Source organism: Pholcus phalangioides, unplaced genomic scaffold (genome assembly GCF_987345545.1).
Source record: "Pholcus phalangioides strain wild (caught in Gottingen) unplaced genomic scaffold, Ppha-v1.0 ptg000039l_1, whole genome shotgun sequence".
Lineage (NCBI taxonomy): Eukaryota > Metazoa > Arthropoda > Arachnida > Araneae > Pholcidae > Pholcus > Pholcus phalangioides.
The window spans coordinates 14,766,174-14,787,061 of NW_028301625.1; the positions used below are offsets into that span (position 1 = coordinate 14,766,174).

The 20,888-nt window shown below is 35.2% G+C and overlaps 1 protein-coding gene across 2 annotated transcripts in view; it reads left to right on the forward strand.

The window, feature by feature from the left end:
- The window catches only part of LOC149065614 (membrane-associated guanylate kinase, WW and PDZ domain-containing protein 3-like), a 130,901-nt gene that overhangs the window by 90,491 nt on the left and 19,522 nt on the right, over window positions 1–20,888 (forward strand). For both annotated transcript variants that reach the window (XM_089253973.1, XM_089253972.1), the window contains 6 exons: window positions 3,057–3,541; window positions 4,588–4,773; window positions 7,440–7,524; window positions 7,632–8,764; window positions 14,321–14,513; window positions 18,106–18,231. In XM_089253973.1, coding sequence (XP_089110099.1) covers window positions 3,057–3,541; window positions 4,588–4,773; window positions 7,440–7,524; window positions 7,632–8,764; window positions 14,321–14,513; window positions 18,106–18,231 — 2,208 coding nt within the window. The remainder of the gene's footprint in view (window positions 1–3,056; window positions 3,542–4,587; window positions 4,774–7,439; window positions 7,525–7,631; window positions 8,765–14,320; window positions 14,514–18,105; window positions 18,232–20,888) is intronic.

Here is a 20,888-nt window from a genome sequence, read left to right on the forward strand (position 1 = left end):
AAAAGATTTTGAAAAAAAATCTAAGATCTGGCTTTATGGAAAATATGAAAGAAAACTTCCAATGATGTCCCAAAGAAAAAAAAAAAAAAAAAAAAAAAAAAATCTGTTTGATATCAAAGGCTTTGCAAGTAGAAAAAAGGGGGAGGGGGAGACTTCCAAAATGTCTTGCTTAGAAATATTCACATCATAATTTTGCCTTAAACCAAGATTACACTATAAAAATTTTATAGTTCTACAAAACTTGAAAAATGCAACCAATAAATTTATCGGTTCCATTTTTCAAGTTTTATAAAAGAATTTTCATGAAACTTTCCCAGCCTGAGGCCAGGATTACACTATAAAAGTTTGATAGAAGATTTTTTATAAAACTTGAAAAATTCAACCAATTTTGAATTTTTTATATTTTATCAAAGAGCTTTTACAAAACGTTTATAAAACTTAAAAAATCCAACCAATAACTTATTGCATATAGAAATGTCCTATCCACTTGTCAATACAAGATTCATTGAGAAACTGGTTATTTGTGGAGATGAAGATTACAAGAAAGAAAATTCATCACTGCCCCCACGGGGACTCGAACCCCGGTCTCTCGTTTGCCAGACGACTGCTCTACCAGGTGTCAAGGCTCTTAGGGGTTCGAGTCCCTGTGGGGGCAGTGATGAATTTTCTTTCTTATAATCTTCATCTCCACAAATAACCAGTTTCTCAATGAATCTTGTATTGACAAGTGGATAGGACATTTCTATATAGGCACGAATAAAAGGCACGCCCGTGCCTTTTATTCACTGATGCAGATTTGGGGCCGTTCAAGTATTACGTCATCATCAATGGGGGGGGGGTTCCGATTTGCTGACTTTTGATGACAAGGGGGAAGGGGGGTTTGGGTAATGCTTACGTCATCAACCACCCTTTATGAAAATATGAGTTAGGATTCAGAGGGGCAGAGCTGATGACGAAATTTTGCGGAGGGGTCAGCGGTTTGCTGACTTTTGCTGACGGGGGGGGGGGGGGGGTAAAAATGGCTAAAAAATTGCTTACGTAATACTTGAACGGCCCCATTGCATATGGTTCCTCCTTTTTCCCCAGGTTACACTTGCATGCACTGTATTCTTTTTCTCCCGATAAATTTCAACATAAATGCCATTTTAACGTTTGTGGAGCAGCCATTTTGAAACGTGCTAGTGCATTTGCGATTCATATTATCACTGTGAATTATCACTTCTTAAAGTTTTCCCATCTTTTTTGAATCACCCTGTGTTATTTGTAAGACCTCATGTTCTTGAAATGGTGGCTATGCAAGAGGGCTGTTCAGATGGTCGTTTTGGATATTTATTAATGTACACACCTCAGGAAAAAGGGTTGCCAGATGTTGCTCTGCTATATCTTTTGGTGTGGAGCCGGACTGCACTGGATGTTGCATTTGCGTTCACCTGGGCCGAAATACTGCCTTATAGGGCATACCACATGCCGTAGTAGCTTGCGGCAGAACCTCTTCCAGGACCTGTATTTGGTTTGCATTACTGCTCATTTGAAAAGTGCTCAAGCCCTTTGAAAGGAGGCCATACTGTCATGGATATCCTGTCCATTCCTCTTCATACGGTTTAGTTTTCTCTCCGTGGCCGTATTTGCCTTTTTTGTTATTTGAGCTCCTCCGTCCACCATTTGATACCCTTATGGCATGAGTGGGTTGTTTTTTACAACCTAAGATAGTCTTGCAGTTAATGTTTATTACTTCCATCAGTCTTGTGGCATGCTGCTGAAGCTGGTTTTTGATCGGTAATATATCAGCTTCTCCTGAAATCTCTGAAGTACTGCATGCATACTCCCTTGAAAACGACTTAATCTTCTTTGTGTGGTGTGAAACTTTACTGTTGGTAGAGAGTAAAGCGAATCATTTCTAATATTGACACAGATCTGAATATACTTGTGCATGCTCACTTATACTTTTTTTTAAACCGAGCACAACTCAGATCTATCACCATGGGCAATTTCCTACCTAGTGAGTTGTGCCAGAAGCCAATCATCGCTAAATTTTGCACATATACCAAACAGGACTGGGATTGAACCATAGGCTTTTTTAAACGTTTGTCAGAGCTGGGCAAATGCCTGAAATTGGCAAAATATCATCAGGCAACAATAGTTCCTGGGCCCCAACAATCACTTTCGTAATGTTTACGCTCACTTATACTGTCCACTCTCTCATTTTTTCTTTCATGTGTTCTTCAGAGGCTTCAGTCAAGTAGCTTTCAATGCATGGCCCACTGGCCGCATGTGACCTTCGAAGTGCATAGTTACAGAATTTATGGAAATGCTTGGGAAAAAAACCCTTGATGAAGGAGGGAGGGTATTCCAGCTGTGATCAGTTTTTATTTTTTAAATTGTTTGTTATGGAAAAATTAGATTCATACAAATATGAAGTTAAGAACGAAAGAAGTATTGTGCTTGGTTGGTATTATATGCAATCCGTAGACAAGCTATCATAATAGAAGCAGTTATAGATGAAATCGAAAAATCTTGTTATATCTTTGAGTGGTTTGCCAAATAAAAACTGGCATCTTAGCAAGCTCTTTTATTGAATGCTAAAAAGTTACGATAAAATGATGACAAATATGTGAGATGAGTTTTCTTATTTATAATAGTCGTTATTATCATAATTTATGTAACTAATTATGTATAATTCATTTATGTAATTAATTACAGTAATTTCAATCATTGATTTCAATAGCCACACGAACTTTTCCTTACAGACGTGAATTTCTGTGCAACGTTTTGGGGGATGAAGAATGAGCAGGTGCATCCAGACGATACAAACACAAAAAAGTGTTTTTTGTGTCCGTATCGTTTGGCAGCACCAGCTCATTCTTCACTACTGATGAACATTCATCAGTGATGATGAGCTTTAAGCCAATGTTGGCATGTCTGCATTTGCATATAATCCGGGCTCTAATGATAAGTCTTTGTTGTTTAATGTGCTGGTTAAATCCATACTCTTGTAGGGTGCATTTAGGACAAATATAGCATATAATACAATTATTTCACGTTTTTTTTTATTACAGGAGATGTGCTTGTTTACATTAATGACACTTGTGTTCTTGGCTACTCTCATCAAGATGTGGTTTCTTTATTTCAATCAATACCTCCTGGTGAAACAGTTCATCTTCAAGTTTGTCAGGGATATCCTTTACCATTTGATCCAGATGATCCAAATACTGAAATTGTTACTACACTTGCTGTATCCAGCAATGGTACTGTTAATGACCCAAATATCAGCAGTTCCTATCGCAGTTGTCTGGAAAGTATTGATTCTATTGACTCACAAACACGCTCAGCTAAATCAATGCCAGACCTCAGTGCAAAACCCCCAAGTTTATCTCATAGGCACAACAGTGCTGATCTTCTAAGCAGTGAAAGTGGCGATCAGTCTTCAAGTGTTCATGATTTATGTCACATGCCAAATAAGCCAGAATACATATCTGTAGAAATTGTTAAAGGGAAGGCTGGATTCGGATTTACTATATCAGATAGTGTATTTGGACAAAAAGTAAGTATAATAAAACAAACTACTGTATATATTAGTGTATTAAGCCAACCCCCTCATTTGAAGACCACTAAAATGACAAAAAATTTGAAAACCTGTATTTAAACTGACACAGAAAAATTTTACAAACATATTTTAGAGAAAACAATGTATATTTCTAAGGTATAAAGTTACAATGAAAAATAATCCCAGAACCTTCAAAATCTTTTTCCTCCATTCATGTATTAGGCAGATAGCAATGATATGTTTTTCTATCTTATCAATAGCCATATGATATGGGTGTATAATATTTCAGTCTGCTGGCCAGATATACGAGATCATTCATGGGCCACAAACTTGTGTAGTTATCATAATGTATGATTTGATTGCTACTCTTTTGGAAATTAATTTCATGCAGGCTGTCTCAACCCTTACAGCAGCAATCCTGAGATATCTCGTCAAACTTGATCTGCTTTATTTCGGTCACCCTGAAATATTTAGGGTTCTTCATGTGCTTTTATTTTTAATGTAGCAGTTATAATGCGGATCAGGAAAATTTTAAAAACCTCTTAAAGGGTTAATGCATTTGCTAATCTCTTCACTGCCTTGGGGAGAAGAGAATCTCTTGGTGTGCGAGGGGTCTTAGATAACTTTGTATAGCAATTACCATCAATTGTGTCCAACTTATGGGGCTGTCCTCAATGCATTGCTTGTCCTGGGGCTTCACTATGTTGCAAAGGTGGCTGATTTCATGTCCAGGCTATAGGGGATTGAAACTACGGACAAAATTCACAGTAGTTGACAAGTCTGCATTCATTGGATGGGTACCATTAAATTCATCTGAATCAAACTTATCTAAAGATACCATGAACTTTTTGTTTGCATTGTATACTTAAGATAAAAAAAAATTTTAAGTGTGATCAATTTTTGAGATGTGATAATAAAATTTTCTCATTGAATTCAACTTTTGTTTGTTCTATTCTCTTTGCAGGAGTGATCACGTTTGCATTTTATGATGTTCACAAAATGCTTAGGATTTTTATACAATAAAAATTTTGTATGTTTTTTAGGTTAAAAAAATTCTAGACCGTCCCAGATGCCAACATCTTCAAGAAGGTGACATATTAATTGAAATTAACGGGCAAAATATCAGAGGATTGGCACATACTGATGTTGTTCAAATACTTAAAGAGTGTCCCTGTGGTCAATCAGCAAATATTATCATTCAACGAGGGGGATTGCAAAGAGTTACAAAGGTAGAAATTATTTGTAATAAGTATATTCAAGTGATGAGAGAGACAACAATATGTCTGTCAGGATCATAAAATTTATATAATTTTTGATTCACTGAGGCTAAAATGTGCAGCAAGAACAATATTAGTTATTGAAACAAATAATTTTTTGTGAAAATTTTTTAATTTCAAAAAACTGTGTCGCAAAAACAGTATATATTTTATATTTTTGCAGAAGCGTCATAATTTTTCAAGCAATATATTTCTATACTTTTTTAGAGCTGTAGAGTAATTGCCTTGGCAAAAAATAAATATAAGGTCTATCGCATTCAGCATATAAATCCATGGAAATATATTTTAGCAAAGCATTAAATATGTTTCATCTATACTAAAAAATATTGTTTGGTAAAGGGGGGGGGGCAGTAAGGAGGTTTGCTAGAAGTTCACTGGAAATATAAAATATCATGTGGCTATGCTAATTGCAAATATATGACTAATCCAGGGTGTGACATATCCCAGGTCACCATGGCAACTAAAGCATTGGTATTCAACACCTAAAATTTTATTTATGTGATTACAAAATTGTAGTCTATCAGTTCTGTCTACCAACACTCAAGAAGGCCCCAAAAAAGTTAAACGAAAATTATTTTGGATCAGTTTTCTTGAGAAAAATTTTCTTGGCTTTTAAGTAATTTGGCTAGTGCATAAATTATTTTTGATTGGTAATGTAATGCATTTTTAATTTGACTAATCTACTCTTTCTTTTGTTTGTTCTCTTGCTAGAAAAAAATTATGAAATAGGTGTTATTTGTTCATACTTATAGTAATAAAATTTGACTAAGATCAGTTTAAATGAAAGCCAGATAGGAGAAAATCTGAGGTAGATAGAGCAAAAATGACAGACTTCTGTGACAAAACAATACAAAAAGCCCTTTTTCTTTTCTCCATTCAAAGATGAGTCCTTAGAGTCTGTCAGTCCTCATAACATTGTATAGGCTCAGCCATTAGAGTATGTTTCATAGCATTGCTATCAATGGCAATTTGTCTTCAATCTTTGATATACAACATTTTCTTTCACACTCAATGGTTATTAGATTGTTCCACAGAACTCAAATAAACATGAATACCAGATGAACAGAAAGTCACTGGACTTGCTGTACTTAAAATAAATCTTCTTTTGACTTTCTTAAAAATCAACAAATTGTTGTATGAGTTTGCACAAAAATTCATGTCACGAATTCCAATTTTATTTGCTAACAAAAAATTGTCCAAAATATGCATGGTAGGTGGTACTGCCTATTTCATCCTAATAGGATGAAGGAGCCATTGCCAGAAGACAGAATAGGATATTATTCTGTCATTTTAATCTGAATCTCTGTATGAAACTCGAAAACTCAAGGTAGAATAATAATTCTCAACCAGTGATGCCTCATCGATGAAACTTGTAAATAAACCCCCCCCCCCAAATTTCATAAACTAATAAACTATAAACTGATTTGTTTGTGTTTCCAAATAGAATATGAATTGAAAATAATTTTGGTGTACACAAACCAAATACTACCAAATAAAAGCACAATAATTTTTCAGATTTTTATAAATTTTTGAAAGGAGTGTTGGTTCACCTTTTATTTCTCTAATAAAGATATTTTATTTTAGTATTTTTATTAAATTAAAAAAAAAAAAATTTTAATCTATGAAATTCTTAAGTACCATTTTCACTCCATATTAAAATATTTTGTGGGATATTAAGCAGAGATTTTCTGTGGATATGGAATATTTGTGTCATCACAGTTTCACAGAATTCCCTTATAGTTTCTTAACAACCTAATTTATAATTGGCAAACTACAGATGTGGAAGAAATTATAGGGCCACGTTAAAATAGGCAATTAAAAACAAGTAACTGTCAGAATGTTCTGAATTTTTTTCAGAGATGAGATGAATACAGTGAGAAATGATATCTTGAAAATTTGCAATACTTTTTTCAGTAAAACAGTTTTTTTCTCTTATCATTACCATGCAAATGAAAAAAATACAAGGCCACTCCCTTTTTTACTTGTGTCACTTACGTTATTTGCCTATCCTCTTGACTAGGCATCTTTTATGGGAGCCTCTCAAACACAATTTGAATAATTTGACATGATTTTTTTCTGCAAACCTGGAGTCATGAAGCGAAAAGCTATCTCTTACAGAAAAAAGTAAGACCTGCATGGTAATGATGAGAGAAAAAAAATTTTTTTTAATGAAGAAAGTATTGCAAATTTTCAAATATTTTAAAATAAAGGTTTTTAAAATATAATTTCTCATTGTATTTGTCATCTCCGAAATAAATTTCAAAAAATTCTGACTTACTTTTTTTTAAACACCATTTCTTTCCTGGCTATCATTTCTTCCACCACTGGAGAAGTTTTTAGTAGTTGAATAAACTTGGGTGTTCTTTGTTTTATATGGACACTGTTTATAATTACAGTGGATCTTCTGTTTATGATATTTCTCAACATGGGAAAGCATTAGAAGTGGGAAATGCTTTAAACCAGAAACCTCAATGGTTATTAGTAAGAATTGGGACCATATGAAAATGAGTTGTACTAAGTGAGAATGTTATAAATGGTATCCACTGTATTTGTAATTAATGAATGTGTGTTCATGTAGCAGGGAAAACAATTAACAATTTAATAATGATTTTTCTCAGATGAAATCTGCTGAAGATATTGGTGGGCACAGAAGTATTAGCACTACTTCACATTCTTTCTCTGCTCTTCCTAATCGAACAAATGGTATGTAATTATCAATGAAGGAATGATGCATGTGCATGTGTGTGTGGTATTTGAAACTAATCAAAGAAAAAGTGTAACAATTTTTTAATATGTAATTTTTATTTCAGATGGATATGTTCCTGCATTGTACAGGAGCAAAACACCTACAGCTGATCTTTATAGTTCTCGTGATAAAGAGTCTGTGCATGTTAACAGGCCAAAAACACCTTTAGTTGACACACGATATTGGGCAAAACCACATATTTCTGAGAATCTTGGTACTTCCAGTGATCCAAGTGACAAACGTTCCTATCAGCCTTCAAATACCGATAATATATCTCTTTCTAATCGATCTGACTCGTACTCTCGAAATTCAGAATATTCCAGGCAGCTTCAAATGTCTGGCCAAGGCATGGAAAATAATTCCAACAGACTTCCTGGACTCCAGACATCATGGAGACCAGATCCGAACTCAACCTTGCATACAACTTACAGCTCTGCAGATCGTTCAAATGCTAATCCAACATGGTACACTACACTTGGTAAGCTGAGAGATACTTACTGGGCTGGGAATTCTAGTAATAAAGAAGATAATAAATGTAACATGAGTCCCAGTAATTCTTTGCCAGATACTCCATCAGTCAATTGCCAATACAGCTATTCACAAATCAAATTACCACCACCTGTACCATCCCAGGCTCAAACAAGCAATGATGACTCTTATGAGGATAGTGTGTTTTCACATGGAAGCCAAACTTGGACGTCAAAAAATAATAGAAGTTTTCGTGAATCATCTGCATCTGGAAGTCATTATGAGTGGAATGCAACTGGACTACCACCAAGCAATTCAAAAGGTGAAAGAGCTCTTAGAAATGGGCTGCATAATAGTCAAACATCTGGTCAGTATGGTGAAGTTACCAGCAATGGCCAAATGTTTTCAAGTGAGCCATTTCACTCTAATTTTGCAAATGCTTCTAATCATTCAAGTCATTCACCATGTTCTCATTATGATAGCCTTACTAGACAAAAGCATACTACTTCATTTGAGAATGAACATCCTTCACCAGTATCTGCTGTGAGCAAAAATGAGAAGATTTACTCAGGTTCTTCATCAGCAGCCCTGCATAGCCAACAACGACAAGGATTGCATCCTCCACCTTTGGGTGGCTTACCAAGTTACATCGAGATGAATGTTACATTGATGCGCCAAGAAAGTGGATTTGGTTTTAGAATAGTTGGAGGGACAGAAGAAGGCTCACAAGTAATTCAGTTTGTTATTTCTGCTATAAATGTTTTCAACCGAATGAAAATTAACTGATATATTGAAAAAAATATATTTAGAATAAGATAAAATGGTCAAGTTTTTCACATAAATTGCCATATTTTTTAGAAAGTATGTTGCAAAATCTGTGATAAATGTCCTAATGGCCTATAACACCCCAAAAATATTACTTCAGATATTTCAACTCTTTCTAAGGCCGTGGGAAGTATACTTCTCACCAAATTTATAAATTTTTACATGTCCATGGTAAGCTGTTTTACTACCTCTCGTTAGAGCTACTATCATAACTTCAGAAACAACAAAAAATTAATTTATCTAAATAATTTAGAAAATGATTAGTAGAAATGGTTTGATAACATTGTTATCTATGAAAGCCTAGATGGGACTGGAGAAAAATGACGACTTAACTGGAGTGTGACTACTTATTAGGGTGAAGGTTTTACTTTATTATGTTAGGCATGAGCAGTGGAACCAGAAGGGGGACGGGACTTGGGAAAAAATAATTTAATAAAATTTTTTAGAGGGTCAAGTCTTCCAATAAACTTTTTGAGAGGGCTATGTCCCCGAATAATTCACCAATATACAGGGTGGGCAAAAAGTCCGTAGAAACTTAAATTCATAAAAACTGGAAAAAATACCAAAATAAAAAGCGGTTTGCAGGGTTAGCATTGCTAAGTCACAGGAATTTTTTTAAGACAGGAAAAAACCCTCAAAAACAGTCAATAGGTGGTGCTTATACACGAATCAAAGAAAAGATACACAAATAACAAACAAAATGCCTCCAAATTGTTTATTACAGCAGTATGTGTTCCACGTGACCACCACCACAGGGGATAACGCATTGCAGGCGAGTCACAAATCCAGTAACGGCAGAGTGCAGCAGTTCAACGTACATGGTTTATAACAGTGAACTGGTTGTGGATTAGCAGCGCACAAGTTGTTATAACTGTCTCATTTGCATATTTTCACGGAAGTCGCTCGTACCAGTGCAACCTATCGGCTGTTTTTTTGGGTTTTTTTTTTGTGTCTTAAAAAAATTCCTGTGATTTAGTGATGCTAACCCTGCAAACTGTTTTTTATTTCTCCAGTGTCCGGCCCCCCTTTCTTTAATCTTTAAGCACTCACGTCTCCCCCCCCCCCATTTAATAACAAGATCATGGTATCTGTAACTTGCTGCACTATCTTTGTAATTTGTGATTCATTCCTTGTAATGCATGAAGAAAATTTAGATTCGTGTTATTCATGGCTTTATTTAAATGCTGAAATACATTTTAATATAAAAGAGCAATAATTATACGGTACCTAACTTTTTCACTGATGAAATTCCTAGTCAAAATTAGTGCAGTAATTCTATTTTTGAATTATAAATTTCTTTTTTCCTTCTTAATTTTTAATTTTTTTTTCACAGTTCATAATACACAGGGGCATACGCAAGATTTACCTTTGGAAAGGACAAAAAATTTTCTTCCCTAGAAATTTTGAGAGCGTTACCACACCATTGAAAAAGGATTTAAATTAACTGAAATTTGTTAAAATAGCACATAGGTTTTTTTGATATTTCAAATTTCTTAATCAAAATATTAACTCCTTTTTTCTAATTTTTTGGTGGCTTGGGAGTGGGGGGATGAGCCTTCGATGACTCCCATCCCTCATATACGCCTCTGGCTCCAGATTTTTCGCTAGACCCTGTTTAGTGTGATTTTAAGTGCGAAAAAAAAAAAATAGAAAATGTGAATTGTACCGAGCTTACAAGCTGGAGCCCTGTAGGCCATGGCCAGAACATCAAGAAAAAAAATTAGCTGAGCCACGGCTATGAATTTGCCATAAGAGCTGAAAATTTCATTTTCATGGATATTCCACACGCAGAATATAGACATCTGACGAACTGTCAAAAGCTCTCCAACTTTGCACGCCAAACGTATTTCTCATTCAAAGACAAAATTATCAATTTTAAAAAATGTTAATTGTAATATATTCATTTTAAATCAATATATAGTAACAATAAACATTTTTATTTATATAAATAATGTACTTTAATGCACATAACAAAGCAAAAAAAAAGCTTCATCGAAAACAAAATTGTGTGTCAATACTCTATCGATGGGACACTTCACCAAACAAAATGTCCAATTAATAAATATTAATGCGAAAAGGAAATATAACTCGCCTATGAAAGATGATCTTGTCACCTTTAATAAATGGTACATTGCTACCAAAAGCACAGCAGGACTTTGGCATATCAAGCGATTTCTTAAACACTCATGGTGTCCACCCAAGGAGTGGCCATTGAAATAACAAGGAATTTTTCTTACCATTTGTGAAAGTACCCACTCGTCACGTGGTTAGGTGTAGGAAACAAAAAACAACCCTGTATGTGCAATCTATGGTTATATTATATCTATGGCTATATGTCAAACGTCCAGCAACTCTAATCTCCTCTAATAGTTTTTCACATCTACTTCTGGTTGGGTGTTTTCAAGATGAAAAGCAAAACCAAACCACATTGAATAAAATGCTATAATATATAATTATTGTTGAGAAGGCCTACCATACCAAATACACTGAAGTGCAATTGAATTAGAGATATAGTCCTCCAACCTTGAAAAGAGACTTGACCATGACATGTCATGACAAATGATTCAAATTTTTCTAGATGGACAAGCTAAAAGTAAAAGCTTAGTCACAATGAGCTATTCTCAATGCCCAATTGTTTTATCTAAAAGAATTGAATAAAATCATCCAGCATGTCATGACATGATATACCCAAGTCTCATCTCGTGGTTGGGAGGACTATACCTGTCTATTATCATGTATCATCCATCCACCATGTTTCACTGTGATAATTTATCTGGGCAATGATTCAACAAGTCATCTTAAGCATTTGGGCTTCATATGGATCCATGACTCCAGCAAGTCTCCCACAGTTCACAAAGATTTTGCAGAAAGGGATCAACTGCTCAAACATCTCTGTTGATAGCATCACGAATGTGCTTGATTGTATTCAGGTCTGGTGACCTAGCTGGCCAGGAAATCAAGTTAATGTCAGTGGAGTTTCCTTCCAACCACTTGGATACAATGCTGGAGCAATGACACTGCATTGTCGGGTTGAAAAATGGGGATGATATATATTAATGATATATCTGATGCAATACTACAAAGGAGCATGTGGTCGTTAATGATCTTCACAATGTCACGCACCAGAGGTCCCATTTTGGTCCATGAAAACAATCCCCAAATGAGAATGTCATTCCACTAGCCTAAAGGGTACCCCGCTGGCATGAGGGATCCATTGCTTCATGAGGTTTGCACTGAACTCGTACCCAGCCATCAGCATGTACCAATGTGAATCTGGACTCATCCCTATAGGCAGAGGTGGATTTAATAGCGGGTGCACTGGGCATGTGCCCTGGGCCCAGACTTCTGAAGTGCCCCGCATAATCTCAACTTTACACTTTTTTCCAATTTAAGGTGTCAAATATGTTCTTTTGTGCCTGGGGCTTCAACTGAGCTTCATCCGCCTCTTCCATAGGCAACCCTTTTTCCTTGTTTCTAGGGTCCAGTGGTAATGTTTCTGTGCCCAAAAAGGCTAGCACCTTGTGATGTACTGTCAGCAGTACTCTTGTGGGATAATGGCTTCTGTACCCAGATAGCAAGGAGATGTTTCTGGGTGGTATAGTTGCTAACACCTTTTTGGTGTATTAGTATTAAATAGTGTTTTGTTACACTGTGTCCTGTCGATCCGCTGCTACAATAAAAGTTACCAAAATTGACCTTGATCATCTACAACAGGGGTGCACAACCTTTTCTGTCCATAGCCAGATATGTAACATTTCTGCCATTCATGGGCCAGAAACTTGTATATATATATAGGGTGACCATATGCCCCATATTTTAGGGGATATTCCCGTAGTTTTGGCCATCTCAATTTGTTTTTTTATAAAATTGCCTTTCTCTCCCCCCCCTTTTATATTTTCAACAAGTTTTACTTGAATTTTTGAAGTCAAAAATTGAGATTATTTTCATGAATTTATATTATGATGATGATGATTACCATAATTTAATTATAGTCATATAAATATATTCATCTCACATATTTGTTATACATACAGCCCTTGTTTTATTAGTGAATTACATTTTTACCCATCGCAACACTTGCAGCTCTCTATTTCCCTCCATTGGCAATTTTTCTTTGCAAATTTAGCATTTCAGCAACTTTACTTGTCTTTGATAAATTTATTGACTGCAATTGGCAACTTTAATTGCCTTTGACAATTTTTGTTGCTATAATTGATGATATCCCACATGGATCACAATTTTCCATATTTTTATGAAGGAAATATGGTCAGCTTCAGCATTCCTCATGTATGTATTTATACTTTTCTACCAGATTATCTTTCACTGGCGAGATTGAGCCTATTGGAGGACCACATTTGGTGCATGGGCTGGAGGTTCTGCACCCCTGATCTACACGCTGCTATCCATGAGACAGTTGGCCCTGGCAGTGATTTTTTTTAAACAGATTTGATGTACTCATGATAGACCCTTGATGCCATGTAAAAATCTCAGTGCAGGCACAAGTTCCAAGATGGAGTGACACATGAATCACACCCCAACCATTTGCCCATGATTAAATGCACTTAGATCCTTTGTCTTGCCCATAATGCATTCAACTATGACTGTTCCCATGAGTAGCGCTCCTTTTATTGCTGTAGTTTTACTTGCGTCATGTTCGTGCCTGTCATGGGTCGCTCACCATATCTCTTTTGCATACTGTCAACTGTCTCAAATTCAGTTGCGCTTTACAATGTATATAGGTTTGGTAGCCTAAAAAACTTATTGATGAGAAAAGGATCATTCAAAAAGAAGAGAAAATATCTTTTATTTAAAATTGAACAGAATTAATTTCATTTTAAAAGAAGGTCTTGATGTGTACTCATGATACGATATCATGCCACAATGTGGCATGTGCGTCGTGAATTGGTCACCCCTGTGTTGAACTAACTATCACTCATATTTCATATCACTTATGTTTAATCTACCAAATTTAAGTTTTCTGCTGCTGTCATGGGGAAACAAAAATCATTCTGGTGGCTTGTGATATAAATTGTTTAAAATTGTACATCTTTTAAAGTGATAGTGAATGGAAGTGTTTTTATTTTTAAAAAAAACAAACTCTAGATCAACTCCATTGAAGCAAAGTTACACTAGTCTTGGTATTTTTGCTCTACATAGACTAATTGTCTCCTTCATACATTGGAAGTATGACATGAGAAGAAACTTTTCTTGGATTTAATTAAAAGACATTTTTAACATCTTTTAAGGACAAATATAAATTTTCTTGTTTGAAAATTTATATTTGTCTTAACATTGAAAAAAAAAATTATGTCTTTAAAGTGTGTTAAAAAGAAATGTTTGATATGCTTTCGATTTTTGCTGATTCATTGACAAATTTAATTGTTCTCAATCTTTCATTCAAGCCATTTTACTGAATCTGTGTATGTCTTACAGTCATTATTAATTTCTTGTTCGCAACAGGTGTCAATTGGTCACATAGTTCCTGGAGGAGCTGCTGACTTGGATGGTAGACTTCGCACAGGGGATGAAATTCTGTCTGTAGATAACCAAGTTGTCCTAAATACTTCTCATCACAGAGTAGTTCAACTTATGGGCAATGCTGCCTTGAATGGAAGGGTCACCCTAGGTGTACGACGAAGAGTATCATCTATTGGTACATAAGTTTCTATAATTATTATGTGTTTCTTTATAGTTATGACATAAATTTGCAAGCTTTAGTGGTTTTAAAATAGACTAGATCTTGGGTATGACCTACCAGGCAGGGTAGTTATGCTAGTGCTAATATATAAAACTTCTGGAAACACTACTCAAAAAGAAGAGAACCACAACATCTGTCTTGAGAACTCTATTGTTCTTCCTTTGTTGTAGTGGGATTGTGTTGGCATCTTACTGGATATTCATTGCAAGGATTCAGGTGTGAACCTGTTGGCGGTATAGTGGTGGTTAGCTGAAGCTGATTTTCTGCAGTTTTCCAACTTTGAGACATGAATGCAAGCTTGTCTTCCATTTGAAAAAGTCTCTCCGCTGAGAGCAGGCAGAGAGTCTGCCATTTCTTATACCAGAGACAGATGACAGCATCACTAAAACAAGAAATATGTGTAATGTAGTCAAAATGAATGTTATCACCATAGGCATACACAGACATGCTCTGAATGTTTCGAAATCTCTTAAATGAATGTTTATGATGTGCATAATGTCCAGTTGAGTAGGTAGTAGTATCCAAGATGTACAGGAAACTGGGTGTTATGTAAAGATGAGTTTTGGAAAGAAAAATTCATTTGCCTCTATGGGGAATCAAGCCACACTCCCAATGCAGTTCAGGCAAGTAATGAAACTGCTTCAACCATATTTCTTTATATTTTGCTTAAACTTGTACTGAATTTAATTTTAACTTTGTCGCTTGTTTTTGTTCTTCTAAGGGCATCTAATAATATCTGTGTTTCACTGAAAGTGATCACCGAAAATGTTGATGAAATTTGTGGTATTATCATTTTCTGTGTCACACAAAAATGCAATATTGTAAATTTCTGTACAGGGACCATAGGCAGATGGGGGTAAAAATTGTATTATTGGCATAGGCTGAAAGGTGAAAATTTTCCCCTCTCACTTCCCCCATTCACTGTACACATCCTTGGTGATGCACTTGGCCCCCTTCACTATACATATATCTTGGTGATTCGTTCAACCCCTCCCACTGTTCAAGGAGCCCTGCCTGTATCTGGTTATGACAGAAACATTGCCTCTAAATGAATTTTATTAACCCTGGCATAGTAAAAATCACATAACCCCTTGTAAAATGTCGTACCTTTTTTAATAAAGTAGGCTTTTTTCTGATTTTTACCAGGGGCAAAGCAAGGGATATAGGGAAAATTTTTTCGTTGTGAAATATCAACTTAACAAAACATATTGTCATTTCTAAAATGAGAGGCTTTTAAGGAAGCAAGATATCTCGTCCATGCTGCTGAGAGGGTTAATCTAATAATCAGCTAAATTTTTTTGAGGTAAATAAATATTTTAAAGTACATTTTTTGATGGTATGGTGGCAAGTTAAAAAATATGTCAACAACAGTATAAATTTGGTGGCACGTGATGACAACATTGCCTTTCGATATAACGATAATTCCTCTACAACAATATTTTTTCTTGGTCTGCAGACTATTGTTATATCAAGGTTTTAATGTAATAGAAATTTTTTAAATCTGTCTGTAGCAAACAGTAATTAGGAGGCAAATGAATGTTAAAAACTGTGTAGTTTTTTCAGCATCAAACAAGTTTTTCCTGTTAAAATTTTAGTTGCAGTTTTACGGATTTTCAGATGAACAGTAGAAGATTCCTTGATTTACCCATATTTATGCAAATACAACAACACAACAGGCAAAGTGCCCAGGGATACTGATATTGTATATATCACTGATATTGTTTCCTATTGCAAAGTATTTTTTAAGCAAACTTTCCAGGGTGTATTTATTGTTTTGTAAAATGAGAGTTGTGTCTGGTTAGGCTTCAAATAATAGTTCCATATTATTTATAACTGCAGCCTGTTTTTGAGAGAATTAAATATGCAGTGATAAGATTTATTTGTTCTTGATACCACTCACAACCTTACAGGATACATCTTTGAATAAGCTACAGGAGTGAAAGATTAACTTTTAAAACCACATAAACTATTGCCAGTATGCACAAAATATTCTTACCACATACTTTTGCCCCATATGATCTATGTGAGAGTATGTGGTGAGGAATGGTACAGATCTTTCTTCGCTTTTCTAAACTTTCAGTTATGCATTTGAACGTATTTTTTCACTCAAATTTAGTAATTTTTCAGTAAAACAGTTGTATAAGTAACTTGGTCTGCCAATTTTATGTACATTTTGCCTTGAGTAAGTTCTTGTACGAACTAACAGAAATGACAAATCAAAGTTTTTAATCCTTATGTCTTTGACTTGACACACAATGGGTGCTGTCTTTAGAGGAAGAGGTAGCTAACAACCAACCATATAATCTTGCTGACCTGGGTTATCTCTCAGTACTTGCTTGACACTTCTCCACAGGTTGCTCATCATCTAGAATAATAGTATGTCTGATCACAAGCTTTTGCTTGTGTTTTTGTCTACTACTAGGTAATTTCCTTGAGAGTGTCGAGTTGCCTTTTCTCCCTGACTCCACTATTAAAAAAATCTCAAAGCCCGAGAAAATGAGTGTGTTTAGTTCACCTCCTTATCTTCCTGTACAATTATGAACCTTGGTAGGAAAAAATCAAATTTTTAGCGATTCTAGCAGCGATGAAGTTGATGATATTTTATTATAATTATAAATAATTATCATCCTACACTCATTTCCACAAAGAAAAGAATAAATAGAAGAAAATTATTGGTACGTCCATACATTGAAAATAACATTCATCGTACACTATTTTTTATATCCAACAGGAATCTGATTCCTTGCATTCTATGGAATTAGATAAGACACCTAGAATTAATAAATCAGTTGATTACCTGTGAGCCCTGATGAGTAACTGCTAATAATTCTTAAGGTAAATCAAATTCATGTTGTAAATATCCATTATTTGGAGTTGTAGTTCTATAGGAGTAAGAAGCTTTATTTCATTTCAAGAGGCTGCTACCATGCCAAGAGAAAAAATATAACTTTGTTTATCTTGGAGTACAGGATTTTTGCCATATACTCCCACATGCACGTGTGTGCATGATCTATGCATTTATATTACGCATTCAATACAAAAGGAATTTATGGTTAGGGTTGCATCACAGAACATTTCTTTAGAAAATATATTGCATATAATATAACTGTTTATCATTATAAAATTCAGTGTCGGGCACCCCTAGTACAATCTTGACTGACAGAAATATGAAGGAATATTTCAAGAGTCCTGTTACTTTTGTTGCGTTCGACTAGCATGCAATGTTGCCAGTGACTCTGTCGCACAGGATATTTCGTCACCAATATGCCAATATCCTCATGTGAGGAGCTCTATAGAAATATGGGTGTTTGATCCTCTGGATACTGAGTCTTCTATCAGTTGTAAGACTACAGTATCCCTGTGTGAGGAGGCATTTAGCTATCTCTTCTATTGAAGACGACACCCATTGTGTACCAAAATACACTGGGATTAAAACTATTATTTGATATTTCTGTTGGTTATAAGGTCTGAATAACATAAATAAATTGGCTGATAAAGTGGTAAACTTGAGCATTCTCATGCTAAATCTGTTAATTGATATCTTCAGATTCTGCATATCATACTCGATCAACTGAAAGTATATATCCATATGATGTAAGCGTGACTAGAAGTGAAAGTGAAGGATTTGGTTTTGTAATCATATCATCTGTTAGCAGGGCTGGCTCGACAATTGGTAAGATTTATTTACAAGATGTTGTGAAGATATTTATTATTTGAGATGTTGATTTTTTTAAGGAAGGAAAAAAACTCATTTCTGCCTCTACCGGGAGTCGAACCTGGGTCCCTCGATTGCCGGACGAGTGCTCTCACTACTAAGCTACAGAGGAGATAGAGATTTTCCTTCGCTAGAGCATCTATCCATCTCAAATAATAAATATCTTCACAACATCCAGTTTTCTGTATACCTTGTATTAACAAGTGGAGAGCGACATCATGTCATAAGATCTATTTAGTTTGATGATTTTTAATTCAAATGAAGAATTTTTTTCTTATTTTGTTTTAGCTGTAAATGATGCATTCATATGAAATTGTAGTAGGTCATCAAAGTTATGCAGTATTTTTTAAATTATATTAGTAGATTTTAAGTATAATTTTGTCATAATATTTTTCAATGAGAAAATGGTCATGTGCTAAAAGTTTTATGAAAGCTTTATCAGTAAATTAATAATAGTGTTTGAATTGACACCATCAAGGTCTGCCATATTCAAAGGATGAAATGTTCAATATGTGAAATTTTATAATGAAATGATCATCCGATAAACAATGAAAATTTCAGTTTAGTTACCTCTAACAAAAGACATGAATATATTAATTACTGTATTTACCAGAATAAGCTCAGCAATCAACAAAAAGCTTTCAAAAATGTAGGTTCAATGTGATTTCCACATAGGTATAAGTACATGTTTTTTATGCGCTAAAACATAAATTCTTTACATAATATACTTATGGAGGCTGTGTAATGTCAGCTCTTAAAATTAGAAAGTATCGTTCTTTATCTATTTCCATTCTTGCTACAACTGCTTTCTCTTAAAGCCTGATCATCTGCAAAGCCCCCCCCCCTCCTTCCTCTTCCTTCATTAACCTATTATTTCAGATCAGAGGTTCCCTAACTTATTTGGCATACCATTCCTTCCTTCTAATAACATTTCTTAGCCTCCCCCCCCCCTTCTCAGAGATGCACCTTCTTTGAGTGAACTCAATGTGCTTTCGAATATTCTCATGCAACCAGTTCTCAACTGGATCATTTAAGTGTTAACTGGATCATTTCCCGGGGCACTTAAATCTATGTATTATCTGCTATGGAGAATTGTTCTTCAGAATGGCATTCATCCAAGTATTACGTCAGCATTGATAAGCAAGAGGGGGGAGGGGGGTTCCGATTTGCTTACTTTTGATGACTAGGGGAGAAGGGGTTTGAGAATGATGCTTACGTAGTCGCCAATCCTTTATAAAAATATGAAATATTCTTAATGGCATCTTACTCGGTGTGCCAAAAACAAGAAAAACCTTTCCCTAGTTTGTGGACACTTGAACTAACATTCTTATTGATAAGTCCTCTATAGAGTCACTTTAGTGATCTCTAAATGTTCCCCAGATCCTTAAAGTGATCTGAAAATGTGTCCGGGCTGCTCAAGTGTTCCAGAAATGTGTTTCGGGCCACTTAAGTGTTCTGGAACTATGCCATGGGTCACTCAAGTGATTTGTAAATATATCATGGGTCACTTAAGTGATCTGTGAATGTGCCACGGGCCTACTCGACTGATCTGAAAATGTGCCTTGGGCCACTTAAGTACTCTGGAATTATGCCACAGGTCACTTAAGCGATCTGTAAAAATGTGCCACTTAGTTCATTTTTTACAAAAGTTTGAGTTTGCGGGCCACATCAGATAACCCAGAGAGCCTTGGGTTTAACATAATTTCCCAAACTCTTTTTGTTTCATTGCCCCCTTCTTCAGAAATTGTTTTCTCTCATCGCCCCCCCCCCCAACTCAAGCAAACCCATAGGAGTCTATGTTATACCTGTAGTTTCTATCACCCCTCTGGACAATTCCATTGCTCACCAGGGGGCAATATTGCCTGTCTTCATTGAATAGACTACATTTTGATTCCATTTATTACTGCTTTGATTTGCACTTTTATAAAACAGAAATTTGTCTAAAATGGAATAGTATTTGAATTTCTTGACGTTCCGTTTTGTACAGGTTTCACTGTACCTTATATAAATAGCAGATTCATCATATATATCTCTCTATCCCTGCATATCACCATCTAGTGGGCTATTGTCATCATGAGCTACTGCCCAAGTTAGGAGGCTGTCCATTACACATTCTTGAGTTTTTATACTGTAGAACCAAGAGAAATGGCAAATGAAAAGTTACTGATCCTTATGCCTCTTGACATACAATAGGTGCAGTCTTTAGAGGAAGGGATAGCTAACACAAACAATTGTGTAATCTTGCTGAAATGGGTTATCTGTCAGGACTTGCTTGACATTTCTCCATCATCTAACACAGTAGTTCTTGCCCCTGGGGTTTCAGGAGAGCATTTTTTGGTGGCGTGAGATAGAAAAAAAAAATACAACATGTTGACTTATTATTCAGAAAAATTGAAATGATAAAACTGCATTTTTCAATTTTTAAAAAACATGAAGTTATAAAGACATTTTGTCACCTCAACTTTCACCTCTAGAAATGTATCACATAAAATTTGCATTGCAAAATTTTCTTTTCGATTGGCATTCATACTTGTTTTCTGTTTTGATTGAGAAAAAACTCCATTAATACCTAAAATATGCTGCGGGTGATTTACATTGTTGCACCTCATATTATT